Source organism: Microcaecilia unicolor, chromosome 3 (assembly GCF_901765095.1).
Source record: "Microcaecilia unicolor chromosome 3, aMicUni1.1, whole genome shotgun sequence".
NCBI classification, from domain to species: Eukaryota; Metazoa; Chordata; class Amphibia; order Gymnophiona; family Siphonopidae; genus Microcaecilia; species Microcaecilia unicolor.
The window spans coordinates 437099376-437126410 of record NC_044033.1 but is presented as its reverse complement, the minus strand read 5'-3'; the positions used below and the strand labels follow the sequence as shown (position 1 = coordinate 437126410).

At 46.7% G+C, this 27035-nt stretch overlaps 1 protein-coding gene across 2 annotated transcripts in view; it reads right to left on the bottom strand.

Annotated features, from left to right (window-relative positions):
* Positions 1-27035, bottom strand: part of MBOAT2 (membrane bound O-acyltransferase domain containing 2) — a 343260-nt gene that overhangs the window by 51921 nt on the left and 264304 nt on the right. For both annotated transcript variants that reach the window (XM_030198898.1, XM_030198899.1), the window contains exons 9-10: positions 14832-14935; positions 6696-6760 (exon numbers count right to left, since the gene is read on the bottom strand). In XM_030198898.1, the coding sequence (XP_030054758.1) occupies positions 6696-6760; positions 14832-14935 (169 nt within the window). The remainder of the gene's footprint in view (positions 1-6695; positions 6761-14831; positions 14936-27035) is intronic.

Here is a 27035-nt window from a genome sequence, read left to right as displayed (position 1 = left end):
CCTGTGGCAATAGGATTCTAAACTAGGATTCTATTGCTCCAGTTCATGACAGATTACGCTAATTTCACAGGCAAAGTATTTTTAAAGAGATAACACTTCAATGTGTCAGTTATCAGAAACCTTAACTTTCAAGTTTAAAAAACTGTAACTTATAGTAAGCATAATGAATTTGCCTACCTGTAATGGGGATTCTCCACAAGTAGCAGGACAATTCAGATACATACGTAGATGACATCATCGGACTGTGCCAAGATGATGTGGTTCCCTCAGAGCTCAGCTTTTGCCCAAAAGATTCTGAGCATGCATGGCTATTTCCACATCTTAAAGTTTAAATGTAGCTTAAAATCAATTCTTGAGGAAATGAGCTGATTTGTCCTGCTGTCAATGGAGAACCTGTTGCAGATAAGCACATTAGCTTTCTTCATCAACAAGCAGAATGAATCAACCACAAATGCAGGGTCTCTCAACAAACAGAATGAATCAACCACAAATGCAGGGTCTCTCACCAGTTAAGGCCTGCTCTTCATCATATCACAGAAATTCTGAGCAACCCAACTTTTTTTTTTTTTGGCTAGAGTTGATATAATCATGCACACATATTTCTTAATACTGCTTGATTGAAAGCACTCTCTTGGATGCATGGTCCAGGCAAAAGCAAGATCTAAATGTGAAGAGAAGACCATACTGCTGCTTTGCAGATGTCTCTAATGATGTTGCTTTGAAGTGAGCTACTGACCCTGCTAATTTGATTGGCCTTTATCTGGTGTTGAAAGGGCAGTTTGCTAGTTGCAAAACTGCATACATTCTACTAACCATTTGGCTATTGTTTCCTTAGAGCAACCTCAACCATATAAGGATAGCTAATTAAGATATAAGTGGTCTTCTACAATCCAGAAGATGAAGAGCCTTTTCTCCTGGGAGAGTATGAAGCTTAGGATATAATACTATTAAGGTTCTCTCTCAGCACTAGATGTATGCTAGCAAACCTTTTCTTTTTTAGCAGAACAGTTTAGTGAATTTTTTGACAGTAAAATCAGTTGCTTACTGGATAGATTTGATTGCCTGATCTCCAGTGCAAGAATCAATTTACTCTCAAAATCTAGCTGGGACCACCTTGAGGAAATATCTGAGAGATTCAAAAGTCTCTGAGGCCTAATTTTATTCCAAGTGATCAGTGTTTTTTTTACAGTTTTACAACCTATTTTAGATCATGTATTCCTGGCACTGGCTCACATCATAAATAATTCCTCAAGCACAAGATTTTTCCCTACCCCATTAAAACAAGCTACAGTACATCCAATACTAAAAAAGCCAGATCTAGACTCATCTTTGCTAACTCAATATTCATCTAGTTTCCTCACTCCTCTATCTTGTGAAACTTGACCAGGGGTTCTCAACCCAGTCCTCAGGACACACCAGGCCTGTCTGGTTTTCATGATATCCACAATGAATATGCATGAGATAAATTTGCATGCACTGCCTCCATTGTATGCAAATTTATCTCATGCATATTCACTGTGGATATCATAAAAACCTGACTGCTAGGTGTGTCTGGAGGACTCAGCTGAGGACCCTTGTTATAGACAAAGTTGTTTACCTCCAACTTACTGCTTTGAAGGCCATACTACTGGATCCATTTCAGTTTGGTTTTTGACCCTCTCATAGCAGTAAAACCTTGCTCCTTTCCACCTATGTTATATGCCAGGGACTGGATCAGTGCAATAAGCTTTTGCTTGTTTCACTAGATGACTCTGCTGCCTTTGACACGACCATAATATTTTTACAGAGAATTCATGATTTTGGTTTATCAGGGACAGTACACATTTATAGTTCTCTCCTATCTTATTGGTCAATCTCAAAAGGTATGAATACGTATGGTTTTTTTCTCTTCAGAGAGCATTAAAAACTGGAGTCTGCCAAGGATCCATCCTCTCAGTGTTTTGGTTTAACTTGTACATGGTACCGCTCTGCTGGTTGTTGAAAGAGTATAGGATAGCCCATGACAATTTGGCATTACACAGTAGTGGGATGTCATACATGCTTATCATTCAATTCCCAGGTAAATGTGAATTGTTTATTCTTTCAAAACATATAATTGTTATGGGAAATTCCATGAAGTTACACAGTAGCTCATTTAAAACAAATAGGAGAAAATATTTTTTCAGTCAGCGTAAAGTGATGTTCTGGAACTCATCACTGGAGCAAATAGTAAATTTAGTTGGGTTTAAGAGAGGTTTGGACAAATTCCTGGAGTAAAAGTCCATAAATTGTTATACTGCAAAGATGAATTAGCCCATTTTAATGGGAAGGAGTTCCCCCATTTATGACGGAGTGAATCATTCCCCAACAGGGCCTCTGACTTAGGTAAGTTTAAATCCTGAGAAATCTACATATTCTTTAAAACTCTCCAAAAGTGTATGACAGAAATTCTAAGGGTCAGTTACATGGACCAAAAGGTCATCTGCGAATGCTGCAAGACTGACTGTCCCACCGAAAAGCCTTTAATTTCCGGATTAGTCTGTATCTTTCTCATCAATGGATCTAAAATTAGTACAAATAGGAGAGGAGATAATGTCTAGTGCCACTATAAATGAAAAAGGGTCTGATAAGATCCCATTTGCTCAAATCTGTGCCTTAGGAAATGCACGTTCCGCTGTCAAGAAAAATCCATCAATGCCATAAACCTCCAGCACCCCATAAAGAAACTCCAAAACAACCCTATCAAATACATTTTCTGTTTCAAAACTGATTAGCATGGAGGATATATTCTTATTCTTAGCCAACTCCAAGGCAGCTATGAATATAAGCATATTCATAACCGTACATCTACCCTGTACAAAACCCACCTGGGGCTCGGCAATAACAGAGGGCAACTGTTAGCTAAAACTTTCGCAACAGTTTAACAACAAAATTGACCGATAAGACTCTAGCTGTACTGGGTTTTTCCCAGGCTTCGGCAGAAGATGAACATTATTCAGGGAATCTGGTAAAGAGCTGTGGGCTATTATAGCATTAACATATTTGTTAAGGGCACCACACTATCTTTCTGCAACAGCTTATAAAACTCACCATCAGGCCCAGAGATCTTGTCCACGGGACTCTGCTGAATAGCCCAAGTCGCTTCCTCCTGGGTGATGTGTGTGTTTAACATTAAACCTATCCATGCGGGAAATACAAGGGAGATCCAAGCTAGATAGATACTAACTTCACTTTCCTGTGGTTTCAGATGCCAAATACAAGGTCTCAAAAAATGTTTTAAAAATTTTGTTAATAGCCAGGTCTGTGTTCACCAACTCCCCTCGTTCATCTCTTAGTATGGTTATCATTGTTGGGCCTTGCCATTGTTTAGCCAAAGGGGCCAACATTCTGCTGCTTCTATTGCATATTTATATAATTGAAACTTACAGTAATTGGGATCATAGGCGCCCCGTATAAGAGGCTTGGGCCCAGCTCTTACCTTCCCCGTGGCCCCGCCTACCGCCTTCTCTAAATGCAGCTGGACTTGGAGACAACACTCTGGACGAAATCTTCTGCTGCCTGCTTCTTTTGAGCAGCGCAGCGGCAGCCAGGAACGAGACGTACGATCTGCTGCCGTCGCTACTCTCCACAGCCAGCATAACAGAAGAAGAAAAAGAAGCGGGGCTGCAGCAGTCTTCAGACATGCGCTGTTGGCTCTGCCGATCTCTGCCCCGTGACGTCAATTTCCCGTTCCGGGGGCAGAGGACCGGCAGAGCCAACAACGCATGTCTGAAGGCTGCTGCGGCCCGCACTTCTTTTTCTTCTTCTGTCAGCGCTGCAGCAAAGAGGCCCGGGCCGGAGGGAGAGAAGAGAACGTGGTCACTGGCGGGAAATGGTATGAGGAGAGAGAGGGAGAGCAGAGGAGAGCCAGGGGGCATGGATAAGAGCAGTGGAGAGCCAGAGAGCGATAGGGAGAGAAAGAGGGGCCATGGAAAAGAGCAGGGAAGAGCCAGGGACATGGGAAAAAGCAGGGGAGAGCCAGAAAGAGATAGGGACAGAAAGAGGGGCCATGGGCAGGAGAGAGAGAGAGAGAGAGAGAAGCTACTGGGGAGAAACTGGGGGAGACCCTAGCTGTCAGACTGAGAAATGCTGGCTGGATGAAAGGAGGGAGAAAGAGGAAAAATGCTGGAAGGAGGGGGCAGAATGAGGGAAGACGCTAGTAGGGAGGGAAAGAGGAAAGACACTGGAAGGATGGGGTGAGAGAGGACATGCTGAATGGAAAAGGGTCAAGAGAGCGAACTGTCTAGAAGGAAGGGGAGCTAGAGGGAGACAATGGACGGAAGGATTGGGAGAGGGTAATGGGTGGAAGGATGGAGAGAGAAAGAGGGATGACACTGGATGGAAGGGTAGGAGAGAAAGAAGGAAGGTGCTGGACATGGATGGAGGGGAGGGAAGTATATGCACATGGATGGAGGGGAGTGAGGAGAAATGCTGGATATGGATGGAGGGAAAACTGTTGAATTTAAGAGCTGGATCAGGATACTGAAGGATAGGGACAGGGCTACAGATGGTAGACAGGACGCATAAGGACACAGGAGGATGGTGGACATGGTGAGAGAAAAAAATATCAAATGGAAAGAAGACGCTGCATAAAACAGAAGACACTGGGACCAAAGCGAATAGAAAAACTAAATGATCAGACAACAAAGGTAGAAAAAATATTTTATTCAGAATTTATTAACTAGAATATGTCAGCTTTTGGAAATGTGCATCTGTGATGTTTTGCATTTAAGTTTCAATTTTTCTAGTATTGCTGCATGCTGAGTCTGACTTCTTGAGATAACTTTCCAGTTCAGTATTTTGCCTTCATATCTGTTGTGTCATGTGTTTTTCATGTGATCAAGGTGAGGTATTCTGCTAGTGTGTAGTATTTTCAGCCCTTTTTGGGGTTTTTTTTTGTTTCACTAGGTTGTGCACTGGTGTTTTAGAGCTTGGTGTAATTACAGTGCTGCCTTACCATGCATAAGGTTGTAGCTTGTCCTGTCCTTGGAATTAGTACTGTTATGGTTTGGTAAGGTTATGAGTGTGCTTTTGCACAAGTTTGTGTATAGTGTTTTGCAGTGGAGAGATTGTGTATTGGCCTTACTGAGGTGGCACCAAATCATCAGAAAGGGTTTTAGAGCCAAAATCATGACACACTACCTCTTGAAGGATCTACATATAGTCATTCATAAAAGGAGCTAATTGTGAACACTTTCCACCCTAAAAGGGTGTTTTGTGGCTCTACATGACAATTGTGATATTATGATCCCTTGTTTCATATTGTTGACGGTCTGCATTTTCCGTATGGGTGGTATATTGGTTTATTAGGGTCTGCCCAGTGTTATGGTACAGTAAGGTTTATGAGTGTGTTTTTGCACAAATTTGTACATAGTGTTTTGTAGTTGAGCAATTGTGGTTAGTACATGCTTTGAGCAACCACTTTATTCTTTGACATACGATACATATTTAATATCTAAATTTAATAAAAGGTATTACTTTTGACTTATTTTTTTTCTATGTTGTCAGATGTAAGCCCCGCCCCTGGCCCCACCCCTAACCCCGCCCCCTTTAGCCTCCCCAAACAGTTGGGTCACCGACCGCCTATGATTGGGATGCTGCTAAGGTTATTTTAATTGATGTCTGCTTAAGGGGGAGGGGGTCCATTAAAGTGGAATACAATAAATATGAAAATCACAGCAACACAAACAAACCAAAAGAACTCCAACCAAAATTCGGACAAAATTACTTACAAACATAATAAAAATGAGATACTGCTAAGCTATTTAGGCTCCAGGCCCCAGCAAACACTCCTAACAACCTGCTAGCTGAAAATATCCAAATAAAAAATCAAATCAAGAATCCATACCAAAAGCTTCCTGACAAAAAAATACGCTTTGAGCAATCTCTTAAAGGTTACCAAAGAGGTTTCCAATTTTAAAGAAATCAGCAGTCGGTTCTAGATTAATGGGCCTGCCACTCTAAACATGGAAGTGCACATGGAAACCAGGGAGACTTTGTGGGGGCATGGCACCACTATTCGACATTGCTGAATGGACCAAAGAGTTCAAAATGGGATATAATGTATCAAGAGATGCGTCAGAAACAGGAGAGAATCAGACTGATGAATTTTGAAGATCATATCAAGATTTTAAAAGATATATGAAACTGGATTGGCAGCCAATGCGCCACCCGTAAAAGTGGGGTCCCATGGTCAGTCTTCGTTGCTCCACATAAAAGCTTCATCGCTGCATGTTGGACAACTGAAGTCTTTTAATCCTGAAGTACCAGTGGAAAATAATGTGCAGTTCCCCATGGGAAACAGGTTAGAATTGAACATGCTCTCTTCTGCTTAATGGGCCTGCAGATATTGTGGGCAGTATGTACTGCCCCAGCAGTAACACTGAAGATGAGATTCAGGATGGAATGAACGCCTACCATGTTTTAAAAGGAGCCATGATCTGTTGGTCTTTAAAGAGAACTGATGTGATGACTGTGTTAGAGGGAGAGTTTGGTGAGAGAATTAAAAAAAAAAAAAAAAAAAAAAAAAAAAAAAACTACGGCATCTCAGCATAGCTGTGAATGAAGGTTCACTGTACCATAGTCCTAATCTGTGCAGTTTCCAACAGAGTTGGAAATCTAAAGGACAAGAAATGCTGTTAAGACATATCTTACCCCACCCCAAAAATACTACATACCTTTTAAGCCAGAGCGCAGTCTGAATATTCCAATTATCAATAAACATCTTGAAGCTTGTTGAAAACTACAAAAGAAAGAAAATATTATATTTGTAAGGAACAAGAGAATCAGACAATATTTATGTATTTATTTTATTTGTTGCATTTGTATCCCACATTTTCCCACCTATTTGCAGGGTCAATATGGCTTACATTATGCCGTAATGGTGATCGCCATTTCCAGAATGAGAAATACGAAATGGTATTGCATTAAAGTTCATAAGTGACAGAGTAAATTAAGCAGTCAAGTATAGAGAGTTCATTAGTGACAAGGTAAATGAAGCAGTCAAGTATAGAGAGTTCATTAGTGACAAGGTAAATGAAGCAGTCAAGTATAGAGAGTTCATTAGTGACAAGGTAAATGAAGCAGTCAAGTATAGAGAGTTCATTAGTGACAAGGTAAATGAAGCAGTCAAGTATAGAGAGTTCATTAGTGACAAGGTAAATGAAGCAGTCAAGTATAGAGAGTTCATTAGTGACAAGGTAAATGAAGCAGTCAAGTATAGAGAGTTCATTAGTGACAAGGTAAATGAAGCAGTCAAGTATAGAGAGTTCATTAGTGACAAGGTAAATGAAGCAGTCAAGTATAGAGAGTTCATTAGTGACAAGGTAAATGAAGCAGTCAAGTATAGAGAGTTTGGTTTTATCCAGTTCTGGTATAAGTTTTGTTGTCTGGTGTTTAGGATGGATCATTGTGGTATGCCTTTTTGAACAGGTTGGTTTTTAGTGATTTTCGGAAGTTTTTTAGGTCGCGCATTGTTTTTATGATGTTTGGTAGTACATTCCATAGTTGCGTGCTTATGTAGGAGAAGTTGGATGCATATGTTGATTTATATTTTAGTCCTTTGCAGCTGGGTTAGTGGAGATTAAGGAATGTGCGTGCTGACCTTTTTGTGTTCCTGGTTGGTAAGTCTATGAGGTCTGACATGTAGACCAGGGCCTCGCCATGAATGATTTTATGAACCATGGTGCAAATTTTGAGGGCAGACGGCCTGAGGGGAAAAGCAGCCGCAGGGAAGGCCACGCAGCAGAACGAAGAAGCGAAGCACTGGAGAACGATCTCTTCTGCTGGTGGGGCCTTGGGATCCCTGCCAGCCAAGGTACTTGACAGTTGCAGCAGGCGGGCAGCAGCAGCAGCGATTGGAGGTGGCAGCAGCGATCCTGGGGGGGGGGGGGGGGGGGGGGGGGGAGCAACGGCAGCCTTGCCCCATGCCCAGCTCAGTCTCTCAGTGGCCCTGCTGAGGAGGGTCAATGAGGAAGGGAATGGGTCTCTGAGGGGGCTGAGTAAGGGTGGAAACAGGGTTAAACGGTGGTAAAAGAGAGGTAATATGAATGAGGTAGAGAGTAAGATATTAAAAACAGAATGGAGGGAAAGAAAGGATGAGAGTAAGGGATGGAGCTGGGACTGGTGAGGGGATGAGATGCAGTGTAGGGTAGGTGAAGGCTGAAAGGGAGAATACAGAGGATATTGAGCAGAGTGGAAGACTGTTCATGTTTTCATCTGCCATCATCCAGTATGTTACTATGAAATATACAAGTAGCACTTTTTTTAAAAGGTGCTGTTATTTATTTGTGGTACAATTATACTCCACATTTTCCCACTAGAGCGAGCACAATGTGGCTTACAATGTTACAAAAGGTTACAATGCAATGAGTGTAATGACATGACAAGTTAGAAAGACGGGAAAGTACAGGAGGATTATACAAGAATGCTTGAATATGTGGGAGTAGTAAATGGGTATAGACATATTGAGGTAGGCGGGGATTAAGCGTTAATTGGTAGGGTAAGCTTTCTCGAAGAAAAATGTTTTTAAAGATTTCTTGAATAGCTGGTGATTGTCAATCTCCTATAGATGCCTTGGTAGAACATTCCAGGACTTTGGGCTGACGTAGGAGAAAGATGATGAAAAAAGCAGTTATATATTGCAGAATCCAAGGATTTAAACTCAGGAAGTAGTGTATTCTAGGTGCACCTTCAAAGTACACATCCTATATAATAAAACGCACCTCCAACATTCTGAAGCTGACTGCATGGCTGAGGCATTCCTGCTCTCTGTATCCATCTCCTGAATTGACATCACGTACTTCCAAGTTCATCACAAGCAGAAGTGACCAACCACATGAGGTTTCTCAGCTTCAGAATGTTGGAGGTGCATTCTATTAAATAGGATTGGTCAGTTCCTTGAAGCACAGCCAGAGCTCAGCGTCCTGCACAGTAACGCTCAGACACCAGAAAGAGAGGGGGGGGGGGGGCTGACACCAGAGAGAGGGAGGGGGGGGGGAGGAGGTATCTCTATCACACACACACTCTCTCGCTCACTCCATAAGTACATAAGTACATAAGTAGTGCCATACTGGGAAAGACCAAAGGTCCATCTAGCCCAGCATCCCGTCACCGACAGTGGCCAATCCAGGTCAAGGGCACCTGGCACGCTCCCCAAACGTAAAAACATTCCAGACAAGTTATACCTAAAAATGAGGAATTTTTCCAGTCCATTTAATAGCGGTCTATGGACTTGTCCTTTAGGAATCTATCTAACCCCTTTTTAAACTCCGTCAAGCTAACCGCCCGTACCACGTTCTCCGGCAATGAATTCCAGAGTCTAATTACACGTTGGGTGAAGAAAAATTTTCTCCGATTCGTTTTAAATTTACCACACTGTAGCTTCAACTCATGCCCTCTAGTCCTAGTATTTTTGGATAGCGTGAACAGTCGCTTCACATCCACCCGATCCATTCCACTCATTATTTTATACACTTCTATCATATCTCCCCTCAGCCGTCTCTTCTCCAAGCTGAAAAGCCCTAGCCTTCTCAGCCTCTCTTCATAGGAAAGTCGTCCCATCCCCACTATCATTTTCGTCGCCCTTCGCTGTACCTTTTCCAATTCTACTATATCTTTTTTGAGATGCGGAGACCAGTACTGAACACAATACTCCAGGTGCGGTCGCACCATGGAGCGATACAACGGCATTATAACATCCGCACACCTGGACTCCATACCCTTCCTAATAACACCCAACATTCTATTCGCTTTCCTAGCCGCAGCAGCACACTGAGCAGAAGGTTTCAGCGTATCATCGACGACGACACCCAGATCCCTTTCTTGATCCGTAACTCCTAACGCGGAACCTTGCAAGACGTAGCTATAATTCGGGTTCCTCTTACCCACATGCATCACTTTGCACTTGTCAACATTGAACTTCATCTGCCACTTGCACGCCCATTCTCCCAGTCTCGCAAGGTCCTCCTGTAATCGTTCACATTCCTCCTGCGACTTGACGACCCTGAATAATTTTGTGTCATCGGCGAATTTAATTACCTCACTAGTTATTCCCATCTCTAGGTCATTTATAAATACATTAAAAAGCAACGGACCCAGCACAGACCCCTGCGGGACCCCACTAACTACCCTCCTCCACTGAGAATACTGGCCACGCAATCCTACTCTCTGCTTCCTATCTTTCAACCAGTTCTTAATCCATAATAATACCCTACCTCCGATTCCATGACTCTGCAATTTCTTCAGGAGTCTTTCGTGCGGCACTTTGTCAAACGCCTTCTGAAAATCCAGATATACAATATCAACCGGCTCCCCATTGTCCACATGTTTGCTTACCCCCTCAAAAAAATGCATTAGATTGGTGAGGCAAGACTTCCCTTCACTAAATCCGTGCTGACTTTGTCTCATCAGTCCATGTTTTTGTATATGCTCTGCAATTTTATTCTTAATAATAGCCTCCACCATCTTGCCCGGCACCGACGTCAGACTCACCGGTCTATAATTTCCCGGATCTCCTCTGGAACCTTTCTTAAAAATCGGAGTAACATTGGCTACCCTCCAGTCTTCCGGTATTACACTCGATTTTAGGGACAGATTGCATATTTCTAACAGTAGCTCCGCAAGTTCATTTTTTAGTTCTATTAATACTCTGGGATGAATACCATCAGGTCCCGGTGATTTACTACTCTTCAGCTTGCTGAACTGACACATTACATCCTCCAAGGTTACAGAGAATTTGTTTAGTTTCTCCGACTCCCCCGCTTCAAATATTCTTTCCGGCACCGGTGTCCCCCCCAAATCCTCCTCGGTGAAGACCGAAGCAAAGAATTCATTTAATTTCTCCGCTACGGCTTTGTCCTCCTTGATCGCCCCTTTAACACCATTTTCGTCCAGCGGCCCAACCGACTCTTTGGCCGGTTTCCTGCTTTTAATGTATCTAAAAAAGTTTTTACTATGTATTTTTGCTTCCAACGCTAATTTCTTCTCAAAGTCCTTTTTTGCCCTCCTTATCTCCGCTTTGCATTTGGCTTGGCATTCCTTATGATCTATCCTGTTACTTTCAGTTGGTTCTCTTCTCCACTTTCTGAAGGATTGTTTTTTGGCTCTAATGATTTCCTTTATCTTACTGTTTAGCCACGCCGGCTGACGTTTAGTCTTTTTTCCCTTTTTTCTAATACGTGGAATATATTTGTCCTGAACCTCCAGGATGGTGTTTTTAAACACGCCATGTCTCACACTGTATCACATTCACTCTCTATGTGTCACACATTCACTCACACACTCTCTTGGTCTCATACACTCAGTCTGACAGAGAGTCTGTCTCACACACACTCTCTCTCGCACACACTGTATCTGTGTGAAACACACTCTCTCTCTCACACACTCATTCTCACACAGACACACTCGCACCCAGACTCTCTCTCACACACACTCGCACATTCACTCTCACAAACATACACACTCCGAGGAAAACCTTGTTAGCACCTGTTTCACTTGTGTCAGAAACGGGCCTTTTTTTTTTACTAGTGTATGCTATATTTTACAACAGCAATACACTTACATCTGCTCCAAGTCATGTATCATCCCAATGAAGTTGGTTTTTCAGACTTGGGGCTTAGAGGACTGTTTGAGGGGAGTGAGTTGTACACTGCTTTGACATGAAAAACCATACCTGGAACAAAATATGACTGCCATAGGAAGGTGACTTAATTTGCCATTTATATAAGTGTTTGTGCTGTCACTTATCCATATAAATTTCCCAGAGATGCTACTCTTTTTTCTTTTACATTTATGTTTCTAAAATGGCCCCTTTCTGCTGTAGACACCACCACTTAAAAACATTTCTCTTCAGGCCAGTGGCGTAGCCAGACTGCCAATTTTGGATGGGCCTGAACCCAAAGTGGGTGGGCACAAAATTTTCTCTCTACCCACCTCCCCCAGCAAAATTTAGTCACGCTAATCAGATGCATTTGTCACACAGGGTAAAGTGCTGCTTTTCAGTGCATCAGATTTCAGAAAATTTATTTAATAGCCTAACACCCTTTTCAATGAGCTTTCAGACGCCAAAACCTCCTGCCTCAGGTCAGTATAATGCTGTTACGGTATCCTCGCCCGACCTAAGGAAGGAAGTATTGGTCTCTGAAACTTCATTAACACAGGTACCATATTACTTTATCCTAAATTAAAAATACAATTATTTTCTTTACCTTTCTTGTATGGCCATTTACTTTTTCTCATTGTGTCGCTCCCAGTCTCTAGATTCTGCTTTCCTTCGTTTTCGCTTAACTCTTCTGCCACGGTTTCCTGGCCATTTCTCACTTTTCTCTCCTTTTTCTTTGCTTTCTTCAATATTTTTCTGCCTCTCTCTCTCTTGATTTAATTCATTCTTACTATCCATTCTTTAATTTCCTTCATCTACTTATGGCTTTTCATCTTTTTCTCACCCTTGTTCTCCCCATGCCCCTTCCTCTTATTCTCCAGTCTTTCACTACTCTCCTTTTCCATCCAGCAGCTCTCTTCTTTCTCTCTCCATCCTTCCAGTCTCCCCTCTCTCTCCCCATCCTTCCAGTAGTCTCCCCTCTTTCTTTCTGCATCCTTCCGTCCAGTGTCACCTCTTTCTCCCTACCCTTCCATCCAGCGTCTTCCCTCTTTCTCTCCCCATCCTTCCATCCATCTATCCTCTCTCCTGATCCTTCCATCTAATGTCTCTCTCCCTCTTTCTAACCAGGGTCTTTGTATCACTCTACCCTTTTCTGTTCAGTGTCCCTTCTCTCTCCACATCCTTCCAGTCTCTCACCTTTCTCTCTGCATCCTTCCAGTCTCTCCCCTTTCTCTCCCCATCCTTCCATCCAGAGTCTCTCTCCCCATCCATCAGTTTTCCCTCTTTCTCTCCCCATCCTTCCATCTGTTTTCTATCTTTTCTCCCCATCCTTCCATGTTTTCCCTCTTTCTCCCCATCCTTCCATCTGTTTTCCCTCTTTCTCCCCATCCTTCCATGTTTTCCCTCATTCTCTGCTATTAACTAAAAGAAGGTTTGGAAATCTTGATAAATGAATAGGTGTGTCACCCTCTTTGGACTCTTGCATCCACAATCGGGATTTTGAATTGGTAATCACAAAAGAACCTCAAACCATCTCATGGAAACCCTTTGCTAATCAAGCTTGGTTCACCATTTAGTTGAGGAATAAATTTCTATCATTGGTTCAAGTGAGGGGGAATGGAGAAAAACAGTCAACCGTAAAAACTCAAACTGATTTGAGAAAACCGGATGGTTTAAAAACTCCTAACCCCCTACACTAACTAGCCGAAGAGTCCAAAAAAGTTTAACAACCCCCTACTCAAAATGCATGCTCCCCACTAGTACTCCTTCATAACTACCTGGACCTATAAACCCCTAATTGTTAATGTATTTCAAATACAGGAATATTTATACAGCGGGTATTCCAGTCACCTAGCTATAAACCCGTTCTCTTACTAACTCCAACAGTCCAAAAGTCACTTATCTGATTACTGTAAACTCAGGACTCCTTGAAAACGAAAAAAAGATCCAGGTTGTTGATTGTTGGTAGTCCACTACTGGGGATGATGCTTAATTGTTCAGTTAATAAAGACACCTTCCGTGTCTCAATTCATTTTTTACTTCCACTACCCACTAAATTAGCCATGGATATTCAGTGCCAGGTTATGTGTGGGCACCAGTATTGAATATCTGAGCCTGACTGAACTGCTAGTGGCTGCTGAAACTTATGCAGGTCACAGCCAACATTCAGTCGGCATCCGCAAAAGATACTTATACGGGGCCCTGCTGAATATCGGATGGGAACCACATGTTTCATCCACATATTCCAAAGCATATCGCTCCCCTCCCCACACCACCCCCACGGTGGCTCTGATCCCCTTCCTGCTCCCCCCCCCCTAAGGACCTCTGAACCCCCCAAGCCCCATAAGTTCCCCCTCGGGTCTTCAAGTCCTCGGTGGACTAGTAGTCCTTGGAAAGGGGTGAATCCCACTCACTCCTGCCTCTCTAGGCTCCTTGAAAATGGCTGCCACGACCTCTAGCGAGACTACTGCTAGAGTTGAAGCAGGCATTTTCAAGAAGGAACCAAGAGGAGTAGGAGTCATTGGAGTCTGCTCCTGTCCCAAAGACCACTAGACCACCAGGGACTGTAAGTAGGCCAAAGGGGACTTCTGGGGCTTGGCGAGGGGGACTGGAGCTGCTTCAGTGGGGTAGGAGGGGGAGTTAAGAGCTTCAGTCTCACAGAGAGCTATTTGGGTGCTGATGATATTCAGTGCCAACATTTGCATTGCTAAGCGACTGAAGTCAGGACTGCTTTGTATGCAGTCTTATTTGATCCCTTAGCTATGCAGGCAATGGCACTGAATATTGCTGGCACCCCCCACCCCCATAGCTGCCAGCTCCTCCCATGCCAGTTCTGTCTTTGAAATGCCTTTCTTCAAAAACGACCAATCAGAGCTAATACTCAGCAGCACTGCCCAGTTAAGTGCTGATAAACATAATTTAGGCAGGTAGAAACCTCTCCTACCTGTTACATCACTTTGAATAGTAACTGGTATAGTTCTGTATTTCAAACCTCTCATAGTTCAAGGAAAATGTTGTTTCCCTTTCCCCCTGTATTTTAAAATACCAAGGTTGGTCATGACTAAGTCAACTCTTCCCCCACACTACTGAAACACAACTGCAAAGTTATTCCATGTCTTTGGCAAATATAAGCAATAATGTCACAATACCAGAAACTTTAAGATGTCCTTTCAAATTATAGATCTGAAAACAAACTAAAACTAAGCATACCAACCTCTATGTTCCGAATTCTTAAATTTGAAATTAAATCCCAACATGGAGCTCCATCTCGGTCATACCCTTGGAAACCAAAACCTGCTGCGTTATTAATTGCATCAGCTGTATTGAAATAAAGGACAACACATTTAATAAAAGGAAACTAGAACTTGACTATAAAATAATGTAGAGCGTTAAACTACAGATAGTAATACAAATTTGGCAGCTGTTGTCATATTTCTGTACATAACAGATCAGGTAATGGGATACAGGTTTATTAGAGATACTAAGCCTAAGAATGTCTCCTTTCCTATTATATGCTTTCCATGTTCATTCGACTTTTGGCTTTTCTCCTACCACCACCATCACCAAGGGCCATGGTCTTCAGTCACAGTCCTAGAGAGCTGCCAAAGGATCAGGTTTTCAGGGTATCCCTAGTGAATATGCATTAGAGAGATAACAGTTACTTATGCGTAGCGGGTGATCTCCTAGGACAGCAGAATAGGAATTCTCACACATGGGTGTGTCATCCAATGAAGTCTGCCCTGGAATTTTTCTCCAGCAATTTTCCAGAATTTTTGAGAATGTCTTATCGCATGTAAGCACCTATTCTTGGATGTCACTGCCATGCAGGAGCCCCTCAGTCCATTGCAAGCTTCTTAGAATAGAATTCCTTGGGAGGAAGGAGAGTTTGTAAGCACAGGCACCCAGTATAAGAGGCTTGGGAAGGAGCCCCAAACATTTTTTCCATCCTCCTCCCATTGCTAACTCTGCCAGCTGCTGCTGGTTTAGAAGTACCAAGGAGGTAATTAAACCTCCTTGAGAAGTACCTGCAAAACAAAAGAGAGCCGTGGCACTGCATTCTATATATAGGCATCTGCCGTCTTTGCTGGCCTCTACCCCTCCCCAATGTCATTTCCTCTCCTGGCGACTAGAGGATGAGAGCAGCAGTGTTGGAAGGCGTGTCTATGCAGAATGCAGCAGCCACTTAGGTGACGGTAGCGTGAAGGTGGAGGAAATAGATTTGGGGGGGGGGGGGGAAGATGTTGATACACACGGATAGAGACGGGAAGACACTAGAGAAGGAGAAAGAGAGAGAGGGAAAATGCTGATGAGTCACATGATGACGGTGCCCTGAGCGGTAGCTCTGACCTCTGGCTCTGCTTCCAATTCTCCATTTCTCATGCTAAAATGCTGAACACCCTCCCACCAGCTTGAAGGTAAAATTATGTATAATCATACCTGATAATTTTCTTTCCATTAATCATAGCTGATCAATCCATAGACTGGTGGGTTGTGTCCATCTACCAGCAGGTGGAGATAGAGAGCAAACTTTTGCCTCCCTATATGTGGTCATGTGCTGCCGGAAACTCCTCAGTATGTCGATATCAAAGCTCCATCCGCAGGACTCAGCACTTAGAGAATTACACCCACGAAGGGACACTCTGCCCAGCTCACCACCGCCGAAACGGGGGAGGGGAATTAACCCAGCTCATCCCCACACAAGTGGGGGAGGGGAATCCGTCCAGCTCATCCCCGCGGAGCGGGGGAGGGACACCACACCCGCCGATGCGGGGGGATCTGGCTTATCCTGCAACCGCAACCGCGGGAGGAGCTGACTGACCCTAACACCGCCGAAGCGGGAAGGGTACAAAGCTGCCCTACAGCCGCACGAAGCGGGAGGGAGTGCCGGCAGAATTTATGTCTCAATCCAGCCCCGTAAAACGGAGGGGAGAGGAATGCAGCAGCTCACTGTAACACAAACTCGTCTCAACTCTTGAAGAATCCAAGTGAAAAAACTTGAACACGAAGTCTTTCTGAAGAAACTGAAGACTAAACTTGAACCTGAAATGCAACCAGAATAAAAACAGTACAGATATCTGGGAGGGGCTATGGATTGATCAGCTATGATTAATGGAAAGAAAATTATCAGGTATGATTATACATAATTTTACCTTCCATATCATCAAGCTGATCAATCCATAGACTGGTGGGATGTACCGAAGCAGTACTCACCCAGGGCGGGACATTGAAATCCCTGACCTCAACACTGAAGCTCCAAACCGGGCCTCCGCCCGTGCAGCCACAGTCAAACGGTAATGCTTGGAGAATGTATGAGCCGAAGCCCAAGTTGCCGCCTTGCATATCTCTGCCAAGGAGACGGACCCGGCCTCTGCCATCGAGGTCGCCTGAGCTCTCGTGGAGTGAGCCTTCAGCTGGATAGGCGGCACCTTCCCTGCGGCCACATAAGCCGCTGCAATGGCTTCCTTGACCCATCTTGCCACTGTAGGCTTAGCAGCCTGCAGACCCTTACGAGGACCTGTAAACAGGACAAACAGATGATCCGATTTCCGGAAATCATTGGTCACTTCCAAGTATCTGATGATGACTCGTCTCACATCCAGATATTTAAGAGCAGAGTACTCCTCTGGGTAGTCCTCCCTCCGAAAGGAAGGGAGACAGAGCTGCTGATTCACATGGAAGCGAGAAACAATCTTGGGCAGGAAGGAAGGCACTGTGCGAATAGTCACTCCTGCTCAGTGAACTGCAGAAAAGGCTCTCGACATGAGAGCGCCTGGAGCTCGGAAACTCTTCTGGCTGAAGTGATAGCCACCAAAAAGACTGCTTTCAACGTCAGGTCTTTCAGAGATGCCCTCGACAAGGGTTCAAAAGGCGGCTTCTGCAAGGCTCTTAACACCAGGTTGAGATTCCACGCAGGCACCACTGAGTGCAGAGGAGGGCGCAGGTGATTAACTCCCTTGAGAAAGCGCACCACATCTGGCTGCGAAGCCAGGGAAGCACCCTTCAGGCGGCCCCTGAAGCAAGCCAGAGCCGCTACCTGGACTTTAAGGGAACTGAGCGACAGGCCTTTCTCCAGACCTTCTTGCAGGAACGCCAACACTGAAGAAATTGGAGCAGTGAAGGGAGAAAGTGAGCCTGCTTCACACCACGCTGCAAAGATACGCCAAACCCTGGCGTAAGCAGTAGAAGTAGAGCGCTTCCTCGCTCTTAGCATAGTGGCAATGACCTTGTCTGAGAAGCCCTTCTTCCTCAGACGCTGCCGCTCAATAGCCAGGCCGTAAGACCAAAGGGGGAGGGATCCTCCATCACCACGGGACCCTGATGTAACAGGCCCTGCTCCACTGAGAGCCGCAGAGGATCGTCGACTGAGAGCCTGATCAAGTCCGCATACCAGGGACGTCTGGGCCAATCCGGACCCACCAGGATTACCCTGCCGGGATGCTTTGCCACCCGGTCTAGCACCCTGCCCAACATGGGCCAGGGCGGGAACACATAGAGAAGCTCTTGTGTCGGCCACTGTTGGAGAAGAGCATCTACTCCCAGAGATCGAGGGTCCCGTCCTCTGCTGAAAAAGCGCGGCACTTGGCAATTGGCCGATGACGCCAACAGATCTAGGCTCGGCTGGCCCCAGTGCTTCGTGATGTCCAAGAACGCCTGAGCAGATAGTTGCCACTCTCCGGGCTCCAAGGTATGGCGACTGAGAAAGTCCGCCTTGACATTCATGACTCCGGCAATGTGGGCCGCTGAAAGCTGCTCCAGGTTCGCTTCCGCCCACTGGCATAGACTCATAGCCTCCTTGGCTAGAGGGGCGCTCTTGGTACCTCCCTGGCGGTTGATATAAGCCACAGCCGTGGCATTGTCCGACAGGACCCGTACAGGCTTCAACACCAGTACCGGGATGAACTCCAAAAACACCAACCGAATGGCTCTGAGTTCCAGGAGGTTGATAGACCACTTGCCTCTGCAGGAGACCAGAGCCCCTGCACTGTCCTTCCCAAGCATTGGGCTCCCCAGCCCATCAAAGAGGCGTCTGTCGTGACGACAATCCACTCCGGGGTCACCAGAGGCATTCCTGCAGACAACTTGACTGTCTGCGTCCACCAGCTCAGCGCCTTGCGCACTGCTGGGTCCAAGGGAAGGCGCACAGCATAATCCTCCGACATCGGAGTCCAGCGCAACAGCAGAGATAGCTGTAGTGGTCTCATATGAGCCCTGGCTCAGGGCACTACTTCCATCGTGGCCGTCATAGAGCCCAACAGCTGCACGTAGTCCGAAGCCCGAATAGGAGAGGCTACTAGGAACTAGTCCACCTGAGCCTGAAGCTTGACAATCCGATTGTCTGGCAGGAACACTCTGCCCACTTGGGTGTCGAATCGAACTCCCAGATACTCCAGGGACTGAGTCGGGCGCAGCTGGCTCTTCTTCCAGTTGATGATCCATCCTAGGGAGCTCAAAAGAGCAACTACCCGGTCCATAGCTTGCCGCACTCTGCATAAGAGGGGGCTCGGATCAACCAGTCGTCCAGATAAGGATGGACTTGTACTTCTTCCTTTAGCAGGAAGGCCGCTATGACCCCCATTACTTTGGAAAAGGTCCGCGGAGCAGTAGCCAACCCGAAAGGGAGGGCTCTGAACTGGAAGTGTCGTCTCAGGACTGTAAAACGCAGAAAGCGTTGGAGAGGAGGCCAGATGGGAATATGCAGGTACGCTTCCTAGATGCCCAAGGAAGCCAAGAACTCTCCTGCCTTCACTGCCGCTATAACAGAGCGGAGAGTCTCCACTTTCACGGCCCGATTGACCCCTTTGAGGTCGAGGATAGGCCGGACAGAATCTCCTTTCTTTGGTACCACAAAGTAAATGGAGTAACGTCCCTTGCCAATCTGATTTTTTGGCACCGGAACGACCGCACCCAGGCGGATCAGGTTGTCCAAGGTCTGCTGCACTGCCACAGCTTTGACCGGAGACTTGCAGGGAGAGAGTACAAACCCGTCTCTTAAGGGTCGGCAGAACTCTAGCTTGTAGCCGTCTCTGATGACTTCCAGCACCCAAGCTTGTGAAGTTACTGTGGTCCGCTCACCCAGAAACGAGGACAGCCGTCCTCCAATCCGCACTGGGGCGTGGACCAAGGCCCCGTCACTGGGTACGAGACCCTGGGGGAGGACCGGAGGGAGCACCTCCGGGACGGCGGTCTCTGCGAAATGAATGCTGCTTGGGGGAGAAAAACCTCTTGAAGGAAGAGGGGGCAGAGGAGCCCGACCTGCCCGGGCGGTACCGACGGGCTTCCTGAAACCGTCCTCTGGAGGTACCGGGACGAGTACTAGCCCGAGCCCTGACCTCTGGTAACTTCTGCCCTTAGACGTGCCGAGATCGGTCACGATTTTGTCCAGCTCGACCCCAAAGAGCAGCTTGCCTTTAAAAGGCAATCTAGCCAGGCGGGATTTAGAGGCGTGGTCAGCAGACCAATGTTTCAGCCAAAGCCACCGCCGCGCAGAGACTGTCTGAGCAATGCCTTTAGCTGAGGCTCTCAAGACATCATACAGCAAGTCTGCCAAATAGGCTAGGCCCGATTCCAGGGCCGGCCAATCAACCCTCAAGGAATGATCCGAGGGGGAAGCCCGCTGCACCATAGTCAGGCACGCCCTGGCCACATAGGAACCGCAAACCGAGGCCTGCAAACTTAAAGCAGTTGCCTCAAAGGACGACCTTAAGGCCGCCTCCAATCTTCTGTCTTGGGCGTCCTTTAGGGCCGTGCCACCTTCCACCGGCAAAGCCGTTTTCTTAGTCACCGCAGTGATTAAAGAATCCACAGTAGGCCACAGATAGGCCTCACGTTCACTTTCAGGTAAAGGATAGAGGCGGGACATAGCCCTAGCCACCTTGAGGCTCGCTTTCGGGACATCCCATTGAGCCGAAATTAAGGTGTGCATGGCATCATGCACGTGGAAGGTTCTAGGCGGGCGCTTCGTCCCCAGCATAATGGCAGAGCCAACAGGGGCTGAGGGAGAGACGTCCTCCGGAGAGGAAATCTTCAAAATGCCCATGGCCTGCACTAACAGGTTGGGCAAATCCTCTGGGCTAAACGCGCTGCCGAGGGGTCATCCGCTCCATCCGAGCGGGGATCCGTCTCCTCCAAGGAATCCGCAAAGGACCGTTGGGAGACCTCAGACACGCTGCCCTCATCTACATCGGAGGAGACACAGTCCTCCAAGGCCTGGAAATCAACCCGAGGGCGTTTACCTCTGGGAACCTCAACCTCTTTATCAGAAGAGGGAGCAGGGGCAGCGTTGTGCATGAGGAAAGCCTGATGCAGCAGCAAAACAAACTCGGGGGAGAAACTCCCCAGACTGTGCACTTCCGCAGCCTGGGCAACAGCCCTAGACGCACCCTCAACCGGCGCTCGCAAGAGCGGGGGAGAAACATGCTGCGCATCCAAAATGGCGTCCGGCGCGACACTCCGCGAAGGAGCCGCGCGGGAAGAGCGGCGCTTACTTTAGCCGCTTTGTGCCCTCGCCCAAATTAAGGGCGTTCATGGCATTAATGTCTCCAACCTCAAGGGCGGCCCCGAAGAAGCCGTCCGAGCCGCGTGGCCGGCCAAGATGGCGGAGGCGAGGAGCGGGGGATGGGCGTTTATGGCGGGAAAAACCGCCACGCCGGAGGAAGGACCGGGACACTCATCGGTCACGAAACTGTCACCCAACAAGGGTGAATCAGGCTGTAAGACCCCCGCATCCCCTCTAGAAGCGCTCAAGCGATCCGGGGAGCGACCCTTTGCGCCCTCGCCCTCCGACGCCATATGCCACGAGGAGAAGAATCGGGGAACCCCCTGCCCGCTATAAAAAGGTAAAAATTACCTGCTTGCCGCTCCGAGCTGTAACGAACTGGTGTCCCAGTGAGTAGCTGCAATGAACGTTTAAATAAACGTCGAAATAAACGCCTTTAAGGACGTTTAAAATTTTTTTTTTTTTTTTTTTTTTTTTAAACGGAGCCAGCGGGAGGGGGGAGAAAAGGAGGGACCTGGCACCACCAGGTTTGCACTTGCTCAAAAGAGCCCTCAACCCCAGGCCTCAACAAAACCTAAGGATTAGGCTTGGAGGCCTAGCCAGAGCTGCTGCTGTGTGTGACCACCACCTGCTGAGATAGAGAACATACTGAGGAGTTTCCGGCAGCACATGACCACATATAGGGAGGCAAAAGTTTGCTCTCTATCTCCACCTGCTGGTAGATGGACACAACCCACCAGTCTATGGATTGATCAGCTTGATGATATGGAAGACACACTTATTTTCAAGGAACAGCAATGGATTTTACAAATTGAAATCCATAGAACCTGTGGGATTGAACAGTTTGAGTGGATGACGTTAGTCTGACATGTTACTATGATTGGATGATGGATTGAGTCAGTAGTCTGTGGCACTTTAAAGTTTTTGAAAAAGCCACGGTCATTTTTAAATGAAACAACAGGCTGTTATATACGCCCAGTGCTTTTTTTGTAGGAAAAAAGGTACCGGTACTCATTATGGGCAGGGCCACCACCTATGGCTCCACCCCTATGATAGCCACACCCATGTTAGCCACACCCCTTGGCACATATAAACAGGCATCATTGAAAATATTATACCAGTATAGGAGAAAAAAATAACGAATTTTTTCATTACAAATAATTTCTGTAAGATGTTACAGCTCCAGTATACCCAGTGCAAAATAAGACAGCAGATGTAAATTCTCAAATTGGACATATTCCAAACACTAAAATGAAAATAAAATGATTTTTTCTACCTACCATCCATGTCCAACATTTCTCCTGCCCTCCCCTCCATCCATCCATGTCCAGCAACTCTCTTCTCTCGCCCTGCCCTGCCATCCATGTCCAGGATACTCCTCTGCCCTCCCCTCCCATCCATGTTCAGCGATTCTCCTTTGCCCCTATCCTTCCTTCCCATCCATGTCCAGCAATTCTCCTTTGCCCCTATCCTTCCCTCCCATCCATGTTCACCAATTCTCTGCCCTCCCCTCCATGTCCAGCGATCCTTCCCCCCATCCTCCCCCTCCCCCATCCTCCCCTCCCTTCCATGTCCTGTGACTCGCCCCAGCCTCCACCTGCCCCCGAGATAGTTCCAACCCCATCCCCACCTGCCGGCCCTCAGCTCACCAACTTTCTGTTCTGGCCCCTGCAAATCTAATATTTACCAAAGTCGCAGCGCAAACCGGCGGTAGTGAAGACAGCAAGCAGGCAGGCTCACCTCATCACTTCCCTGTCCTCTCAGCACAGCTCAGGCTCAGCGTCCCACCTTCATCGCTTCCCTGCCCTCTCAGCATACCACCCTCACGGAAAGAAAATTACATCAGAGGAAAGCGGGACGCTGAGAGGGCAGGGAAGCGACGAAGGTGGGACACAGTCTGAGCTGTGCTGAGACTGGGCAGGGAAGCAACGAAAGCGGGAAGCTGAGCCTGAGCTGTGCTGAGACTGGGCAGGGAAGCAACGAAAGCGGGAAGCTGAGCCTGAGCTGTGCTAAGACTGGGCAGGGAAGCGACGAGGACTCAGGCGAGCCTGCCTGCTTACTGTCTTCACTGCCGGTTCACACTGCGACTTCGGTAAATATTAGATTTGCAGGGGGCAGAACGGAAAGTTGGTGAGCCGGCCCTCAGAAAAAAAAGCACTGTCTACACCACAGAAGAACTAAGGTACTTTGGAGGGTTGGTTTTGACATAAGAGAGTAGTTATTTATCACTAATACTCTTCTATTTTTGATCCATAGGAGGAAGCCTTGAGAAAGCTTTTGGCGAAACACGTGTCGGCGCATTTACCCCTATTAAAGCAATTCAGTTAAGTAATGCTTACATAAATATGGAACAGTGTTAAAGCATAAATCTTTATATACTGGTTGTCTCAAAGAAACATACATGACTTTGTTTGAGATAAAAACGTCATAAGGTAATATAAAAAAGAAAGAGTAAAAAAGAATTCAGATTGATGAAGATATAAGGTGATACACCTACTTCTATGTGTTCCAAAGCTGAAGGCTTTAGTGGATGTTCAACTCTGAAGATCTGTTTTCATAGTAGCTAATTAGATATTTATTAGATTATTAAACAGCAGCATCTTTCAGACAGAACATTTGAAGAAAAAGTTCTTGCATGTGCTCCCATGTGTGAGGATTCAGCTATTCTGCTTGTCTTCAGAGAACTGTATGCTTATTACCTCCACTGTATTCAAATCTCTCCAATGTATGTTTACTCATTCATACATACATATACATTTATATTACTTTATTTATATACTGTCTACAAGTTAATAAAAATTATTGAAACAGTGAACAATGAAATCACACTGTAAAATACAATACAAGAAAAATCAATAAAACACCTTCATTCTTACCCACTCTTGGACAAATATCCCTTCAAAACCACCCACCTGCACTTTAGATAAAGAAGTTAGATAATTAAGGAAACTGCCTTTTGATTTTCATTCCTTTAAGCACTACAGTAGATTCAGATAAGGTTTAAAGACCGAGCTATTGTTCTATAGCATCTGTGCAGCCAACGAAAAAGCCCTTCTCAAATGTATCCCTTTAAAATATTGAGAAGAGGACACTTCAAACAACATTAGAGATTTCCTGAAAACTTGACCTGTCGGCAGCCCTTAAGAACTAACGGGCCGATGATCAGAAGCAAACGCAGGTGCTAGAGGCTGTTAGCGCCATACTAGTGCCTGCGTTTGCTACTGCCCCATGATCAGAGCCCCCGAGCGCATGAAACAACATGCTCACGGGCTCTGAACGCAAGTAGCATGCAAAACAGGGCTAAACATATTTATCCCCAATGATCAGCGACCAGCGTGCCAAAGATTGGCACGCTAGCCGCGGCAAATCCTACGCCAGCTCGGAGCTGGCGTTAGGGTTTGCAGACCATTGGGGAGGAACGGTGAGCCCTGTCCAGAATGCATTTGCATGCTAGCAGGCTCCTATTCCCCCCAATGCAGTAGCCCCCTTAGGAACCCCGAGCCTACCCAACTGACCCCGCCCCTCCAGCAACAGGGGGTGGGAGGTCCACTGGACCGCCGGTCCCCCCGACCCAGGTTCAGGGGGAGCTGGAGATCTGGTGGGTCTCCAGCACCCCTAACCCCAACATCCCCCAAATGTCCCTGGTGGCCCAGCGGGCCGCGGGTGAATCCCCCCTCCCGAACCTGGTGGTCTACCAGCCCTTCCCCACCCCCCTACCTTAAGTTGGAGGAGGGAGGTGGCCTCTCTTCTCTTCCATCGAATGGCGGTGCCCAGCCCAGTGCTTCCTGGGATGCACTGGGTGTGGCTTCACAACATATAAGGTGATGTGTGTTCCCAGCTGAAACAGAAGATACTTCCGGTGGGCTGGAAGGATGTGTGTATATGCATCCTTTAAAGTCCAGAGAGCATAGCCAATCATGTTTCTGAATCATGGGAAGAAGGGTACCATCCTGAACTTTTCTTTAACCAGGAATTTGTTTAGGGCCCTTAGGTCTAAGATGAGATGTATCCCCCCTGTCTTCTTTTGAAAGAGGAAGTACCTAGAATAGAATCATCGCCCTTCTTCCCCTGGTGGAACGGGTTCATCTGCATGGGCCTTCAGAAGGGCGGAGAGTTTCTCTGCAAGTACCTTCTCGTAATGAGCGCTGAAGTAATGAGCTCTCGGTGGACAATTTGGAGGTTTTTGAAGCAAATTCAGGGTGTATCCGAGACAAACTATTTGAAGAACCCTCCAGTCAGAGGTTATAAGGGGCTACCTTTCGTAGAAAAATGTCAGCCTCCCTCCGACTGGTAGGTTGTCTGGTACGGACAGTGGCTATGCTCTGTGAAGCCAGTCAAAAACTCGCCCCTTGCTTTTGCTGGGGAGCAGCAGGGGCATTAGGTACACACTGTTGACGAGAATGAGCACGCTGGGGTTGAGCCTGAGCAGGCTGACGAGAGGGAGCAGTGAACCTATGGTTCTGTGGGTAGTAGGCACCCTTCCCAGGTGGAGGAGTGGCCTACTGGTTAGAGCACCGGTCTTGCAATCCAGAGTAGCGCTATAGAAATGATAAGTAGTAGTAGTAGTAGGTGGCTGGTTCAAATCCCACTGCTGCTCCTTGTGATCTTGGGCAAGTCACTTAACCCTCCATTGCCTCAGGTACAAAATTAGATTACAGTGAGCCCTCCTGGGACAGAGAAATATCCAGTGTACCTGAATGTAACTCACCTTGAGCTACTACTGAAAAAGATGTGAGCAAAATCTAAATAAATAAAATAAATCCCAAAATACCTCCTGGATGAGGAGGCAGAAGGCATCTGGTGGGAGAGAGAAGAGATGGTATCAGTATGTTTCTTGATTTGGTCAGCAACCTCCTCAACCTCTCCAAAACAAGTTATCTCCCCAGCATGGGGAATTCACCAACCTCTGCTGAACAGAATGTTTCAAGTCAGACACCCAGCCATGAGAGCCTGTATATTGTTATACTCTGAGCAGAGATCCTGGATGTCATGTCAAAAGTGTCGTAGGCGATCCTGGCCAAAAACTTACAACACACCTTCTGCTGCTTGGACAACAGATGTACTGACTCGGCCTGCTTCAGGTTCTAGCTTCTCTGCCTGGGGGCCTTTTGAGAGCAGATTCCACCACCATAGAACTGTGAGGCAACAAGGGCCTACTAAAACCAGGCATACTGTGGCTCTGGTACTGGATGTCCATCTTCTTGGGCATGACTGAGCCTGACAAGTGGACTCCCAGTTCTGATTGAGGACTTACTTGACTACCTTATGGAGAGGGACAGTCACAGCCTCCCTAGGAGGAGATGTATAGTCCAGGACCTGAAGCATCTCAGCCCTGGGCTCGTCCTCCATGTCTAAAGGAAATGGTATGGCCAAAGCCATTTCCTTTACAAAAGATGGAAATGAAAGGCTCTGTGGCGGAGACTTTCTCCTTTGAAGTGGAGGGGAGGGTTCAGAGGGGATGCCATAAGACTCATCTAAGGAAAAGCACCTTGGATCATCCTCTGACTCTCATGAGCGTTACTCATTGGTGTTGGACAAAACTTCTGCATAGGAGTGTACAGACAGAGCCTGCCTTGACATAGAGGAACCATGTCCCCGAGAGGGGCGTCGAGGAGCTGGCTCCCGCTTTGACTCCTGCGAAGCTTCCTCCACAGATGTCGAGGGGATACTGGCCTGGGTGGCAGTTGACACCGGTACTGTATGCGACACTGGCATCGAAGACCTCAGGTACTGTATGCAGTGGTGTGCTGGTAAATGTTTAACAACAGGCTCTCTCCCCGGTCCACCTCTGCGCCTCCCCCCCAGTCCACCTCTGCACCCCCCTGTCCAACTCTGCGCCACCCCTCCCCAAACTGCAGAGCTGGCTATAGCCGGGGAGAGAGTCTTTTGGGGGGGGGGGGGGGGGGGGGAGGGGGCGACGGC